Source organism: Bos mutus, chromosome 29, assembly GCF_027580195.1.
Source record: "Bos mutus isolate GX-2022 chromosome 29, NWIPB_WYAK_1.1, whole genome shotgun sequence".
In the NCBI taxonomy this organism is placed as follows: Eukaryota; Metazoa; Chordata; class Mammalia; order Artiodactyla; family Bovidae; genus Bos; species Bos mutus.
In genome coordinates, this window is record NC_091645.1 from 4,809,190 (window position 1) to 4,826,705 (window position 17,516).

Genomic DNA, 17,516 nt, shown 5'->3' on the forward strand with positions numbered 1-17,516 from the left:
ATATCAGAGTTACTTCTGCCTATCAAAGTCTTTGATAAGACTATTTAAAAACTCTACAGAGACAGAATTTAACTTGTGGAAATCTGGTAATACAAATAACTCATGTCCACTGAAATGCACAATTTCTCTCATAAACTTTCCTTTCCTAATGTGGAAGAAATCAGTTTTTCAGCTATTAAGCATACTCACTGCAGCATTCCTAAGGAGCTCATTTTTTGTATCATCTTTGAATTCTCCTTTGAACCAGCTTTTAACTCCTTTCAGGTTCCCTTGTTGCATTAAATAAAATTTTTACACAAACTCATTTTATATTCGTACGAGAATTATGGTTTTACTTAAAAAAAATAATCCTTTATCATTTCTGGAAGTCCCACCAAGATGTACAATGGATTCTTCTTGGAGAGCCAAGAATGGGTAGCTTAAACCCAGACACGTCTTCCTTGACTTTCAGATGTACATTCCAAGCAGCAATAAAATTTTAACTTGCCTGAATCTCTGTATCTCCAACTTATTTTTTCCTACTGATTCTGTGTTTTGTTTATGTTTCTAGTTTGCTTATAGCAGATAAGTTACATCCCATTTGTGGTGGCAATGGTAAAGAATTTGGTTTCAGGTCTTACCATTTGGTAATCTCTATAAGTTGATCAATGCATTATTATAAAGATCTCTTAGATAAGAAATGATACCGAGTCTTGTTTTTAGCAATTTATTTTTTTTTAAATAGTGTATTTGCCCACTTTGAGTTCAAATCAAACAGGGATTTTTGCTTATGGTGAAGATGGACAGCTTTTTGATGTCTTCAGCAGGGAGATGGTCTGTTTCTGAGCTTACTCTTGAACTGTGACTGTAGCCATGTGTTTATTGATTTCTCCGTGTTTGTATGTTTCTGTTTATAAATCAGAAAGGCATATATCTTTCATTGTGTACCTCGAAAGTATTAATAATTAGATAATGAAGTCTCTTATATTAAAAAAAGTCCATTCTAATTGAGAGAGATAAACACTTACATAAAAATATTTCTAAAATTCCTATAAAATAAAACAGAACTCCTAATACTTTAAAGGGCTTCCCAGGTGGTGCTAATGGTAAAGAATCTGTCTGCCAATGTAGCAGATGCAAGAGACACAGGTTCTATCCTTGTGTTGGGAAGATCCCCTGGAGAAGGAAATGGCAACTCACTCCAGTATTCTTGCCTGGAAAAATCCCATGGACAGAGGAGGTTGGCAGGGTACAGTCCATGGGGTTGCAAAAAGTCAGACTTGGCTGAACACTTGTCAGCAGCAATAATTTAAAAGTTCTGAAATAAAACTTTTAATAGAAATTAAAAGACATTCTCAAAATATAATTTCATATTGTTAAGTAAATTTCTAGCAAACAAGACTGACTTAATAATTTTGTCTCAATAAAAACAGCTATATTTTCTGCAATTCATCAATTTTTAAGTTTCCCTTCCTCTCTACCTTTCAAGCAAATCAAAGTACTTAAAGTTCTGATCATGCCATGATGTTGTACAACTCTGGACAAGCTGTTCTCTGCCACTGACATTTCCTGCCTAACTTGATCCACTGGAAAACTTATTCTTTCTGTAAAATTAAGCTCAATGAAACATATTCTGTGATCATGCCTCCTCAAAAGTGCTATCATGGGTTGATAACAATAATAACTAAAATAAGTGTATTGAGCCTTATAACAGTTATGTGCATACCCATTTTAACTTATTTAACCCACACACACAGGAAGTGATCACTAAAAAGGCTGGAACCTGTCTGTCTTCTCTTTTACTCCTTCCCTTAGGTTAAGCTAGTGCTTCACATGTGTAGCATTTTGACAGCTATCTGAAGAGCTCTTTAAAAACGTTAGGTACAGAGGGAAGTTAAGGGGCTCCCCTGGTGTTCCAGTGGCTGAGACTCCACGCTCCCAGTGGAGGGAGCCCAGCTCAGCCCCTCGTCAGGGATGATACCACGTGCTACAACCAAGACCTGCCACAGCCAAATAAATACTTTAGAAAAAAGAGAGGAGACTTAAAATGTTAAACCTGTAACTCAGATGTAGCAATTTTTGAGATGTAAAAAACAAATGTTGTGATATCCCTGTTGGAAGAAGAATTTAATACATCATTCCATAAGTAATTCTTTTGCTTAGTCACACAGTCGTGTCCAACTCTTTGCAGACCTCTTGGACTGGAGGCTGCCAGCCTCCTGTGTCCATGGGGTTTTCCAGACAAGAACACTGGAGTGGGTTGCCATTTCCTTCTCCAGGGGATATTCCCAGCCCAGGGATTGAACCCAGATGGTTCTGCATTGCCATCTGAGCCATCAGGGAAGCTCTAAGTATTTCTAAACGATAATTATTCACTATGAAAAATGAGAAAAAAAAATATAAGCAAAGCAAAACTGGCAGAACACTTATCTTGACATTTTTCCACTAAATATGTAAACTTTTAGTAGGATACTAAAGTAACATAAAACTACCTGAAAGAATCGTGTCCTACAAAGCCAGGCCCAATGTTGTAACTCACGTTAAGACCTCCCTTCCAGCTCTCATCTGGTGAAGCAATTCCTCCCAAATAGCTGTCAAGAGAAAATGAAAATGACAGAAAAAAAAAAAGGCTGAGCATCACAATTTCTAAAAGAAATCACAAAGTAAGTTGATGAGGTTTTATTCAAACATTTAACAAATATATATTGAGGATTTACTAAGTGCTGGGAACTGTAAAATTTCCTTCCCTTGCAGAGCTTACATCCTAGCAAGAGAACCATAACTAGCAAGAGAAACATAAGTAAAATGTTGCTATGCTAGTGGTAAGAGCTAAGGAGAGGAATTCCGTGGCGGTCCAGAGGTTATGAGTTGGCCTTTCACTGCCTGGGCCTGCGTTCAAGCCCTGGTTGAGGAACTAAGATCCCATGTGCTTCACAGCACAGCCTCCCACCAAAAAAAGAGCTAAGGAAAAAACAACCAAAATAGTGAGGGGAAATGGGAAACATCAGTGCATCAGCCTCTCTGCTTCTGACTTTAATTATTTACATAGGAAAGCATTAGGTTCAAGAAATCCTAAACATATGAAATTAAGGAGAAGAAGAAATTAATTTCTAGAAAAGCTGCTGGTTACATAGTAGCCACTCAAAAAACATTACTGAATGGCATTTGCACATACATTAAACAAAAAATAGACATTAGGAAATCTGAAAAAGAACCAACAGTTACACAATACGGTAATAGCAAACACTGACTGAATGTTTTTCCTATGATATTTATATAATGATTTCACCTACTCATAATCACTCTATCAGGTAGAAACTAGTTCTGTCTTCATTTCAGAGAAGGAACCTGAATTGGAGAAAGATTGGGTAACTGGTATAAGTTTACAAATCCAGTGAGTTGTGGGTATCAGCACATTTTTGAAATGCAGGTCAAATACAAATACCTAAGATAACCTAACTACTTCAAAAATCTCAAGTCAATATTTTTATCTTTAGACATAGTTTTTCCTTTTGAGACTTTCATTTGTAGCAAATACAGGACTGTTTTCTTATTATTTCTTAGTTAATAAACTGCTCTTTCCTTACAGAAAAAAAGATGTGTTCTATATTCCCTACTTTAGGAGTCAATTCTGATACAAGACTTCACTTTTAACATAGGTAGGTTTTAGAACAGAAAATAGATGTTTAGTGTAATAGATCTTATTCTCAAATACAACTGGAAAACTATACCGTAAAAATATTTCTGCATCATTATATCCAATGGGATGTACAGGGATTTGGGGAATTCCCACTCCATCTTCAACATCAAGTCTGAAGGTGTACTCTGCAGAAATCAATTGCATAAGAGGAAAACAACTGAAGAATTGAGCAAAGGGTATAAAAGAATTCCTGTTATTACTAATGCAGATTTGCTATATGTTTGATATTACATCCAAACTTTTAAAGTTCCCCCAAAGTGACTGACTGTTTTATCTAATATGGTCTATTTAAATTTGACAGTAAGAAATTAAATCATTTGCATTTTAATATAAAATCAATTACAGGGATTACAGATTCCTATATTTGCTTTGACATTTCATGTAATGAATATTTTATTTCCTTAAGGATATCTTGAATCCTTTTTAGAGAAGCTTCAGTCAACTAAATACCTGGAAAATGTGTCCCAGATTCTGAAACTAGAAAGAACTGTAAAATAAGAACTGAAGGAAATGCAAAATGCTGGGCTGGATGAAGCACAAGCTGGAATCAAGATTGCTGGGAGAAATATCAATAACCTCAGATATGTAGATGACACCACCCTTATGGCAGAAATGAAGAGGAACTAAAGAGCCTCTTGATGAAAGTGAAAGAGGAGAGTCAAAAATTTGGCTTAAAGCTCAACATTCAGAAAACTAAGATCATGGCATTCTGTCCCATCACTTCTTGGCAAATAGATGGGGAAACAGTGGCTTTTATTTTGGGGGGCTCCAAAATCACTGCAGATGGTGACTGCAGCCGTGAAATTAAAAGACGCTTACTCCTTGGAAGGAAAGTTATGACCAACCTAGACAGCATATTGAAAAGCAGAGACATTTCTTTGCCAACAAAGGTCCATCTAGTCAAGGCTATGGTTTTTCTGGTGGATAAATATGGATGTGAGAGTTGGATTATAAAGAAAGCTGAGCACCAAAGAATTGATGCTCTTAAATTGTAGTTTTGGAGAAGACTCTTGAGAGTCCCTTGATCTGCAAGGAGATCCAACCAGTCCATCCTAAAGGAAATCAGTCCTGAATATTCATTGGAAGGACTGATGCTGAAGCTGGAGCACCAATACTTTGGCCACCTGATGCAAAGAACTGACTCATTGAGAAAGACCCTGATGCTGGGAAAGACTGAAGGCAGAGGGAGAAGGGGAGGACAGAGGATGAGATGGTTGGATGGCATCACTGACTTGACAGACATGAATTTGAGTAAACTCTGGATTGATGATGGACAGGGAAGCCTGGTGTGCTACAGTCCATGGGGTTGCAAAGAGTCAGACACAACTGAGTGACTGAACTAAGTGGTATTGGGAATAAGTGAAAATTTCTTACTCAAATAATAACAATATTCTCCTTAAAGGAAGATGAAAAGTATTGTCAGGCTTAAATTCTAATTGAGACTTGTGGTTTCAGCCAAAATAGAGTTTTCTAGAGCATTAAAACAACTATCTTAGAAAAAAGAGAGGTTTCAAACAAGTTACATCAAATTCTACTTTAAGAAACTGAAAAAATAAGAGCAAATAAAGCAAAAATGAGCAGAAGAAAGGATATATCCTACTAAAGACCACAGCAGAAATGTTAGAAATAGAAAACAGACAAATGATAGAAATTATCAACGAAATCCAAAGCTGGTTCTCTGAGTGGATTAACAAAATTGATAAATCCCTTGCAAGACAAATCAAGAAAAGAAAAGAGATACAAACCATCAATATCAGAAATAAAGAAGAGAATAGCACTCCAGTACCTGGAGAAAAGAAAGAAAGAGAGAGAAGAAAGGAAGAATATTACAAAGAACTATATGCCCATAAATTTAACAACTTAGATGAAATGGACAAAATCTTAAACTAGCAAATCTCACTCAAGATTAAATACATAATGTAAACAGCCATATACCTACTGAAGAAATTTAATTTGCAATTAAAAACATTCCTACCAACAAAATACCAGGCCCATATCGATTCACTGAAGGATTCTACATCATGCCATGTCACACTCAGTTGCTCAGTCACATCTGACTCTTTGCAACCCCATGGACTACAGCCCACCAGGCTTCTCTCTCCATGGGATTCTCCAGGCAAGAATACTGGAGTGGGTTGCCATCTCCTCCTCCAGGGGATCTTCCTGACCCAGGAATCAAACCTGCATCTCTGGCATCTCTTACATTAGTAGGTGGATTCTTTACCACTGAGCCATGTTTTCAGATAAAATCAAACTCATTCTACATAAACACTTGCAGAAAAATGAAGAAGATGAAGTAATTTTTTTTTTTGGCCTTTTATTTATTTATTTATTTATTCAGATTTTTTTTCTTCTTTTTTTTAAATTTAATTTTATTTTTATTTTATTTTTTTTTTCCTTATTGCATTTTTTCTAATTTTATTTTATTTTTAAACTTTACATAATTGTATTAGTTTTGCCAAATGTCAAAATGAATCCGCCACAGGTATACATGTGTTCCCCATCCTGAACCCTCCTCCCTCCTCCCTCCCCATACCATCCCTCTGGGTCGTCCCAGTGCACTAGCCCCAAGCATCCAGTATCGTGCATCGAACCTGGACTGGCAACTCGTTTCTTACGTGATATTTTACATGTTTCAATGTCATTCTCCCAAATCTTCCCACCCTCTCCCTCTCCCACAGAGTCCAGTGTGGAGATTCCTTAAAAAACTGGAAATAGAACTGCCTTATGATCCAGCAATCCCACTGCTGGGCATACACACTGAGGAAACCAGAAGGGAAAGAGACACGTGTACCCCAATGTTCATCGCAGCACTGTTTATAATAGCCAGGACATGGAAGCAACCTAGATGTCCATCAGCAGATGAATGGATAAGAAAGCTGTGGTACATATACACAATGGAGTATTACTCAGCCATTAAAAAGAATACATTTGAATCAGTTCTAATGAGGTGGATGAAACTGGAGCCTATTATACAGAGTGAAGTAAGCCAGAAGGAAAAACATAAATACAGTATACTAACGCATATATATGGAATTTAGAAAGATGGTAACAATAACCCTGTGTACGAGACAGCAAAAGAGACACTGATGTATAGAACAGTCTTATGAAGTAATTTTTAATTCATTCCATGAAGTCAATGTTACTACTACCAAAACGAGACAGAGATATTACAAGACAGTAAATTGATAGGAGAATATCCGTTATTATTAAAGACAGATTCTTAGCAAAATTGTTAGCACAATTCCAGTAATATACCAGTATTACATAGAAGAATAATACAATGAGGACTTCCCTGGCAGTCCAGTGGTTAAGAATCCACCTGCCAGTGCAGCAGCAAGGGTTCGGTGCCTGGTCCAGGAAGTTCGAAAATGCTGCAGCTACACCCCTGTGTCACCACTACTGAGCCTGAGTGCCGCAATTGCTAAAGCTCGTGCACCTAGAGTCTGTGCTCTGCAACGAGAAGGCACTGCAGTGTGAAGCTTGTGCACTGCAACTTGAGAGAACCCCCCGCTCACTGCAACTAGAGAAAGCCTGCACACAGCCATGAAGACTGTAGTCATAAATAATTTAAAAAAAAAAAAAAAAGAATGTTCCATTAGAGTTTATCCCAGGTTGTTTTGGTTTAACACTCAAAAATCAATCTGGGGAATTTCCTGGTAGCCTAGTGATTAGGATTCTGTCTTTACAAGCATGGCCTGCCTTTAATACCTTATTCGAGAACATCCAGTAAGCTTCACGGGGTGCACCCCCCCACCAAATCAATATGTATAATTGAAGAAAAACATAGATAAGAACAATTTAACATCATTTTATTAGGTACAGTAAAAGAATCTGACAACATTCACTACACATTGCTAGTCAAATGAGAAAAATGTGCTAAGATAAAAATTCATAGCACTTTAAGATAGAAGTGAACTTCCTCAATCTTTATCAGATTTAAAAGAATCTATAAAATCTGAAAGAAAAAAAAAAACCCTATGGCTAAGATCCTACTTAACAGAGAAAGACAGGGACAGTCTTTGGGGACAGGAACATGGCAAGGATATCTGCTCTAACAACTTTTTACAGCAATGTTCTAGAAGTACCAGATACTACAATAAGGAAAGAAAAAGAAAAGGCATCCAGAACAGAAACAAAGAAATAAAACTCTCTTTATGTGCATATGACATGATCACCTATACAAAAGCTGATGGAATCCAAAAAAACCTAGCAGAACTAATTATTGATAAGTTTACAGAATACAAGATCAATACACAAGATCAGTATGTTTCCTCTAGAAACAACATTTCCATTTACTAACAACGGTCAACTGGAAATCGAAATTTAAAATGTAATTAAAAAAAGAATAACACTATGAAATTATTATGGATAAATGTGAAAAAAGATACACATGGTCTGTACAGTGAAACAACAAATGGGCTGAGAGAAAGTTACAGATACCTAAGTAAATTGAGAGCTGTACCATGTTTATGGCTCAGAAGATCCCATATTTTAAAATATCAATTTTCCCAAAACTGACTTATAGGTTTAATTCAACCTCAATCAACCTCCCAGGAGACTTTTTGGTAGAAATTGATAAGCCAGTTCTAAAATTCACATGGGAAGGAACCAGAATAGCTACCAAAACTTTAAAAAAGAATTGTAACCTGGAGACTTTCGTATCGATTAGAATGTAAAGTTAAAAAGATCAACCATACTAAGTGCTGGCAAGGATGCAGCAAATGGAACACTCACACACTGCTGCTAGAATGCAAAATGGTACAAGCACTTTGGAAACAATCTGAAAATCATCTATCATGTTATCCAGCCAAGCCATTTCTATTCATTTACTCAAGAGAGACAAAAGTATATATACATATAAAGACTTGCATACAACTGTTCGTAGAAGTTTTATGCATAATATCTCCAAAACTTAAAGCAATCTAAATTCCCAAGAAAAAGTAAACAAACAAACTGTAGAGTATCCACTCAATGGAATACCATTCAACAACCACGACAAAAAGAACTGAAATATTGACACAGACGTCAACATAGCTGAAGTTCAAAATTATTATACTAGACAGAAGGCAAATCAATGGTTCCTAGGGATTGGCAGGGAGGGAGTGGGGTTGAGAGGAAGGCATCACAAAAAGATGAGATGAAACTTTTCAGGGTAATGGACACGTTCATTATCTTGATTGTGGATATGGTTACCCAAATGTGAAAACCTTTCACATTTTACATATTAAATCACACAAAAAAACTCATTGATATTTTCAAAAATAAAAATATGTGATCTGTAGAAATATAAAATCATTACACAGTTCAGAAACCCTAAGTTCTAGTTTGGTAAGAATAGTATTACTCTGGACATGTGTTCTTCAACCTCTACTAAAGGCAGAAGGGAACTGAACTGTCTACTACCCCCTCCACGTCCACACCTCATGGAAACTTAAAGCTGAAATAATAAAAGGGAAATTCTTTTAAATTCCTAGCAGTAGCAATCCAAAATACAATTGTGCACAATTTTAATGGTATTCTATAGATGCTTACTTTTACACCTTCTGTAAGGACAAGTAATATTTTTGCAAAAATGAGTGGGCCATAACAGGCTCATCTATTACCTTTAGCTGGATAGCCTGGAGTGAGGGGGTCACCAGCACCGTCCAGGTTTAACACATTCCCTCTCTGGGCTACAGTTCCAGGAAGGTTCCACCCTTTGGGATATGGCTCCACCCCAGGAGCAGAGTAGTCAGCTGGATCTGAGTACAAGATGATTCCCTTGGCTCCTGCCAACATGGCATTTTTAACCTGCAGGGGCAATAAGCAATCCATAATGTAGAAATGGCAAAAGACTGACTTATCCTTGTAAGATAAAACCAATTTAATAACATAAGGAAACTTACGCACTTTTATTATCACACTGGTAACAATCAGTTCTTTTAGGCTTCAATACGATTTCTGCCCAGGTAGACTTAACAACTCACATTTATTCAACATAACTCCAAACAAGTTATTACCTTTTCTGTGAAGCATTCCTAGTATACCTAAAACTGCAAAATTAATGTCTCTCTTTTCTACACATCTTCCATATTTTGTATATGACTATATTACAAGATGGATCAAAGCATTGTAAAATAACTTTTAAATATCTTTCTTCTCTACTACTATTTTTTGAGAACAAGGACCTTGTCTAACTCACTTTAACTATCTACCCCTCAGTGTTTGGGGCTTCCCAGGTGGCTCAGTGATAAAGAATCTGCCTGCAATGGAGGCAACAGAGATGTGGGTTCTATTTCTAGGTTGGGAAGGTCCCCTGGAGGAGAGCATGGCAACCCACTCCAGTATTCTTGCCTGGAAACTCCCATGGACAGAGAAGCTTGCTGGGCTACAGTCCATTGGATCACAAAGAGTTGGACATGACCAAGGCGAATGAGCATGCATACTCTCCAACATTTAGAAAAACAGACTTCAGTTCAGTTCAGTCGCTCAGTTGTGTCCAACTCTTTGCGACCCCATAAACTGCAGCATGCCAGGCCTCCCTGTTCATCACCAACTCCCGGAGTCCGCCCAAACCCATGTCCATTGAGTTGGTGATGCCACCCAACCATCTCATCCTCTGTTGTCCCCTTCTTCTCCTGCCCTCAATCTTTCCCAGCATCAGGGTCTTTTCAAATGAGTCAGCTCTTCACATCAGGTGGCCAAAGTACTGGAGTTTCAGCTTCAACATCAGTCCTACCAATGAACACCCAGGATTGATCTCCTTTAAGATGGACTGGTTGGATCTCCTTGCAGTCCAAGGGACTCTCAAGAGTCTTATTCAACACCACAGTTCAAAACCATCAATTCTTCAGTGCTCAGCTTTCTTTATAGTCCAACTATCACATCCATACATGACCACTGGAAAAGCCATAGCCTTGACTAGATGGACCTTGGTTGGAAAAGTAATGTCTCTGCTTTTCAATATGCTGTCTAGCTTGGTCATAACTTTCCTTCCAAGGAGTAAGCGTCTTTTAATTTCATGGCTGCAATCACCATCTGCAGTGATTTTGGAGCCCAGAAAAATAAAGTCAGCCACTGTTTCCCCATCTATTTGCCATGAAGTGATGGGTACAAATGCCATGATCTTCGTTTGCTGAATGTTGAGCTTTAAGCCAACTTTTTCACTCTCCTCTTTCATTTTCCTCAAGAGGCTCTTTAGTTCTTCTTCACTTTCTGCCATAAAGGTGGTGTCATCTGCATATCTGAGATTACTGATATTTCTCCCGGCAATCTTGACTCCAGCTTGTGCTTCCTCCAGACCACACACTTAAGATGATGTAAATGTCTGTGGAGCTGAGAAAGCTAATTTAAAATTTTACACAGGTGAAGTCCCTGATGGTCCAATGGTTAACACTCCATCATCTCACTGCAGAGAGCCAGGGCAGAAGAGGAGAAGAGAAAGAAAAGAAGAAAAGCTACCCAGAACTTAGTGTCTGAAACATCGCCCAGTGTTTTTTAAATATTTTTCTAACAATTCAAACTGACCACAAATAGGAAAATGTATCCTGTAAGATACTGAATTCTTGATTACCAGAAGTAGTATAATGAAAGATAGATAACCATCAATCAGCTAAAACACTTCCCAGTATTCAGACAAAGATTAGAAAAAGTAAAATCTGATACAACTTTTTTGAAGTACAAATCTATGATGCCCATCAAACTTTTGAAATAATGTACAACTGATCCTTGAACAATGCAGGGTTAATCCAAGAATAACTTAGGCTTGGCTCTCTGTATTCTCCATTTGTCTGCATCTGTGGTTTCAACCAACCTCTGACCTTGTAGAAACTGAATATGTGCATAGTTCCCCATTCCTGTTCAACTCTTTGCAACCCAATGGACCGCAGCCTGCCAAGCTCCTTTGTCCATGGGACTTTTTAGGCAAGAATACTGGAGTTGGTTGCCCTTTTCTACTCCAGGAGATTTTGACCCAGAGACTGAACCCATACCTCCTGTGTGTCTCCTGCATTAGCAGGCCGCTGTGCCACCTGGGAAGCCCATGTAGTAACTGTATAATACTATTATTAACCATTGAAAATACCCCTGAACAAGTGGACTCACACAGTTCAAATCTATGTTGCCATAGATTTGATTCAACTGTACACTATGATTTAGCCATTCAGCTTCTAGGAGTGAATCTATATTACCAAAATCCTCATACAAATGTTCAAGTACATATGGACAATGATGCTCACAATATAAATATTTGTAACAGTAACAAATTTAAGGCAAGTGGAATAGTTAAATAAATTGCTTAATAATTCTGTAAAATATTACATAGCCATCTACAATGATGAGGGAGGAACTTCCCTAATGGTCCAGTGGCCAAGACTCGGAGCTCCCAATGCAGGGAGCCCAGGCGTGATCCCTGGTCAGGGAACTAGATCCCACATGCTGGTTATGAGCTCAAGCACCATGACTAGAGATCCTGTGTGCTGCAACTAAAACTCAGTACAGCCAAACAAAGAGTTTTACAAAATGAAGTTTTACTTAATAAGCAGTTACAAGAAATTACTCAGTACTTGTAACTATCCTAAATGCTTTCAAATGTAAGGTTGATAAATCCTACTGTGGATTCTAGGAGATTAATGTTATTATTAGCATTTCTATTTCACGTAAGAAGAGATACTGGCACAGAGAGGTTAAGTAACTTGCTCACAGGAAAAGATCTAGAGCATAGGGAACCCGCACCAGACAAGAAGCCAGGTTACACAGATATAGCACCCTATACTCTTAACCATCTTATTATATAACTCTCAATGTGCTGACCTCTGAGTTATTATTGAGTGAAAAAAATAAATTTATACAATATGTAGTATCTGATGCCCTCTTTGTTAAGAAAAAAGAAGAAATTACGTAAAATGAGTATATAAAGACATACATTCATATTTCACAAAATTAGGCCTGAAAAGACCTATTAAGAATTGATTACATCTGGGCAATGAATGAATTGAGTAATATATGAATTTTCATTTTTTAGTTTATATAAAATTTCATCATTTTAATAAAAAAACAACATAGCTTTGGTAGTAAAACTAAGAAGAATAATTTCCCTTTCCAGATAGACGAGGTAGCAAAAACAACAATGACAAAAGACAAGCAAACACATAAAACCCCAGGATTTTTCTGTGCAACCATGAAAATAACAAATTTATAAATATATATATATATGGCAATTTTGGAGAAGGAAATGGCAACCCGCTCCAGTATTCCTGCCTGGAGAATCCCATGGACAGAGGAGCCTGGTGGGCTGCAGTCCATAGGGGTTACACAGAGTCGGACACTGCTCAGTGACTAAACCAACCAATGGCAATTTTTGGAAACCATAATGCAAATGATGTAAATCATTTATATTTACTGGTTATATATTATTTTTCCCTTTAGAAAAGCAAATAACAAAGTACTTTGTTTCCTCTGAAGATTCTCCCGTATCTGGCAATAACAATCTTTCCAGTGCAGTTGATGTTCATCTCTCTTTCTAGTTTGAAAAAGTCTTCAGTACGAGCGTAGTTCACATATATAAGCTCCCCCTGTTGGAAATAAAAATAAAAACAAACAACAACAGCAAAAATACAAAACACTGCTAAAGAGAAAACCAAAATAGAAGTTTGCTCCATAATGCTGCTGCTGCTGCTGCTGCTGCTAAGTCGCTTCAGTCGTGTCCGACTCTGTGCGACCCCATAGACGGCAGCCCACCAGGCTTCCCCGTCCCTGGGATTCTCCAGGCAAGAACACTGGAGTGGGCTGCCATTTCCTTCTCCAATGCATGAAAGTGAAAAGTGAAAGTCAAGTTGCTCAGTCATGTCCGACTCTAGCGACCCCATGGACTGCAGCCTACCAGGCTCCTCCATCCATGGGATTTTCCAGGCAAAAGTACTGGAGTGGGGTGCCATTGCCTTCTCCTTGCTCCATAATACTGCATCATAATAAAAAGTTATCTTTCTTGTCTTGGGCTTAATAAACACACCCATGCTAATTCTGGAGAAATCTTTTAAAATATTTCAGTATCCTGAAAGTTAAAAAAAAAAAGAGAGATAATATGTAAAATATTTAAACAGTGTTTAAATGTTTGAAGAAATTACTAGTGTACACTGAGTATGGGGAATACTATAAATAAAAGTAGCTACGTTATTTCCAACCATGGTATTTATGGGTGGAGTTATTATTAGAACTTCTGTGGTATGATTTATCAATTTAGATCTACAAGTCTATAACAAAGTCAGACAATGGACAAAGGAAAAAAGTTTGAAAACTACCTACTGCCCTTACTGAATTAAGACATGTGCAGCAGTTTCTGAGTTATTTCAAAGAATGGCATGTGCTTATCAGGGTCTGGTTCTCAAGTATTTCTTTTCTAAAAATTGTTTTTAGGGAGGTTATGTAGAGGATGGAGTCTTAAAGTATGAATTAACATGTATGATCCACCTACTTTTCTTGGTTTTATTCCTTTACATAGATATTTTTAAATAAAGGCTTAAAGAACTGAATGTCTTTTATCTTACCTCTGGCACGCCCGCAGGTGAAAAGGCATTATAGGGTGGTACAATATTCTTAACATTCTCATATCCAACTGGTGGTGGCTCAGTGTATGATGTATTGAAAATCTAGCAAGAATTGAAACACATAAAGTTAGAAACATTTCAGATTGCTATTAAAGAATAATACATTTTGTGGGCAAAAGGCCTAAATGGATATTTCTTTAAAGAAGACATACAGATGGTGAACAGGCACATGAAAAGATGCTCAACATCGCTAAGCATCAGAGAAATGTAAGACAAATGCCAGAAAAGGTGTAGAGAAAAAGGAACTCTCCTGCACTGTTAGTGGGAGTGTAAATTGGTACAGCCACTATCCTAACAGTATGCTGCTACTGCTGCTGCTGAGTCGCTTCAGTCATGTCCGACTCTGTGCGACCCCATAGACGGAAGCCCACCAGGCACCCCCGTCCCTGGGATTCTCCAGGCAAGAACACTGGAGTGGGTTGCCATTTCCTTCTCCAATGCATGAAAGTGAAAAGTGAAAGGGAAGTCACTCAGTCGTGTCCGACTCTTAGCAACCCCATGGACTACAGCCCACCAGGCTCCTCCATCCATGGGATTTTCCAGGCAAGCGTACTGGAGTGGAGTGCCATTGCCTTCTCCGACCTAACAGTATGGAGGCACCTTAAAAAACTAAAAATAGAGCTACTGTATGATCTAGCAATTCTACTTGTGGGCATATATACAGAAATGACAAAAGCTCTGATTTGAAAAGGTACATGCACCCAAATATTTGAAACAGCACTATTTGCAATAGCTAAGACATGGAAACAAGCCACGTGCCCATTAACAGACAACTGGTTTAATAAGATTTGGTTTACATATACAATGCAATGTTACTCAGCCATAAAAGCATATTAAATATTGCCATTTGCAAGCAAGAGGGGTAGACCTAGAGAATATCATACTAAGTGAAGTAAGTCAGAGACACAAATACATCACTTTTATTTGGAATCTAAAAAATAACATGGATCCATCTATATACAAAAGAGAAAGTTTACAGACATAGAAAATAACATCATTACTAAAGAAGAAAGGGATGTGCTGTGCTCAGTCGTGTCCAACTCTTTGTGACCCCATGGACTGTAACCCGCCAAGCTCCTCTGTCCATGGGATTCTCCAGATAAGAACACTGGAGTGGGTTGCCACGCCCTCCTCCAGGGAATCTTCCTAACCCAGGGATCGAACCCAGGTCTCCCGTGTTGCAAGCAGATTCTTTACCATCTGAGCCACCAGGGAAGTAATGGGGGAAGGAATAAAATAGGAGTATAGGATTAACAATTCCCAGGTGGCTCAAGTGGTAAAGAATCTACCTGACAACGCAAGAGACTTAGGCAGGAGACACAGGTTCGATCCCTGGGTTGGGAGGATCCCCTTAAGAATGAAATGAAGACCTACTCCAGTATTCTGGGGCTTCCCAAGTGGTGCTAGTGGTGAAGAACCTCCTGTCAAGGCAGGAGACATAAGAGACTTGGGTTCGATCCCTGGGTCGGGAAGATCCCCTGAAGAAGGAAATGGCAACCCACTCCAGTGTTCTTGCCTGGAGAATCCCATGGCCAGAGTATCCTCCCAGGGTATGATCCATGGGGTCAAAAAGAGTCAGACACAGCTGAACCAACTTAGCATGCACTACAGGATTAACAGATACACTAACAGATACATTAACAGATATTAACAGATACATTAGGTAGGGAAGTAACGAAGTTTTACTATGTAACACAGGGAACAATATTCAATAACTTATAATAATCTATAATGGGAAATAATCTGAAGAAAATTTACATAAAACAGAATCACTTTGCTGTACACCTGAAACTAATACAATATTGTACATCAGTCACCTCAATTCCATGTTCATCCGTGACTGATATGTAGCTGGCATTTGTCTCATTAGGGTAAGACAGGAGAACATCATAGTGCACCAACTCAGCTGAATCCAGTCCAGACTTCTTCCACTGGTTTTGGATTTTCTTGGCAAGCAATAAATTTTGTTCCGTTCCTGCCAGATGAGGTAGCTTTGTAAACGAACTGAAATGAAAATAAAATTAAAGTGGGATTCAAAGACTATATTCAGAAAATGTCCTAAGAACGCTTCTAGATGCATAACTCATATTTTAGATGTTAAGTATCATTTCTATAACCGAGATATAAAAAACACAGCTAGGGATTTCTAGATATGCCAGTTTTTAAATATTTGTGTGTAACTGCAGTTTTCACATGTGCTTGTAGGGAATATGCTATGCACAGGCCTGTACTATAATTAACAGGTGTTCTTTGAAAAATAAGAATGACTTTCTTATTTTCTTATATCTTATATATATTCTTATATATATATATAAAATATATATATATTTTCTTATATCTTATATATATTCTTATATCACCCCCAGGTGAAGGGCTGGGAGCAGTAAAATGTACAACATGGAAAGATATCTTGAAAACAAGATGCTGAAGTACTGATGTGACTGATGGAAAACCAGTCACCAGAGCCTTGAGGGGGTTGCTGAGAAAGGGAGTCACTAGCCAAAGGGCTAAACAGAAGCATGAAAGGCCTGAAGGTTTGACATCTGAGACTAAAGAACAGATATCTCTAGAGCACAAGCAAGGAAGGAGAAGTTAACAATAAAAGGCCTGCAAGGGTTAGGATCTGCGCTTTTGCCTGTGAATGGCATCAGCCTCCTGATCCCCACTTCATTTCTGAGTCTTCTTTTTCCTTATTCTTCTGTGGCTCTGCTCCCTCGGGTCAGTTCGTTGTTGAGCTGGTCCGGACAGTGCTTCCTCAGAAAAGAACACATCTGGTGCTGAACACAGTCAGCAGGGATTCGGGGATGAGCAAACATGAGGGAAGGATGGCACATCCCTACGCCACCGGTGCTAACTTCTTGCTGCTTATCAGAAAGTGAAGATATTCTCAAACTAAGATCATCATGTTTGCCAGACACCAGCCGGGCAGCTGTGCTAGCCTGCACTTCTGGCACTGTTTTCACCCTACTGTATACAGTTGTTTATTTATCCCAATGAAATTCAAGTTCATGCATCTTTATGTTTATATTTCCAAATGCTCAGTACTTGCCTGTTATCCAGGAATTACATAATTCAGATTTGCTGAACTGAGTTTGGGCAATGATCTCTTGGTTCTGAGTCTAAATGATTTGCAACAGTTAAGTAACTTCAGAAACATAGTTTCAAATGAAATTCACTTTGCTTGAGGTAAATATTTTAAAAGTTTCCCAAACCCCCTCCCTCCGTAAGTAGCCCAATTATACTTCTATACA

General features: G+C 38.1%; 1 protein-coding gene across 4 annotated transcripts in view; it reads right to left on the reverse strand.

The window, feature by feature from the left end:
* NAALAD2 (N-acetylated alpha-linked acidic dipeptidase 2) overlaps nt 1–17,516 on the reverse strand; it is a 51,968-nt gene that overhangs the window by 25,884 nt on the left and 8,568 nt on the right. For all 4 annotated transcript variants that reach the window (XM_070365091.1, XM_070365090.1, XM_005908034.3 and 1 more), the window contains exons 3-8: nt 16,083–16,269; nt 14,206–14,307; nt 13,108–13,233; nt 9,286–9,472; nt 3,711–3,804; nt 2,472–2,570 (exon numbers count right to left, since the gene is read on the reverse strand). In XM_070365091.1, coding sequence (XP_070221192.1) covers nt 2,472–2,570; nt 3,711–3,804; nt 9,286–9,472; nt 13,108–13,233; nt 14,206–14,307; nt 16,083–16,269 — 795 coding nt within the window. The remainder of the gene's footprint in view (nt 1–2,471; nt 2,571–3,710; nt 3,805–9,285; nt 9,473–13,107; nt 13,234–14,205; nt 14,308–16,082; nt 16,270–17,516) is intronic.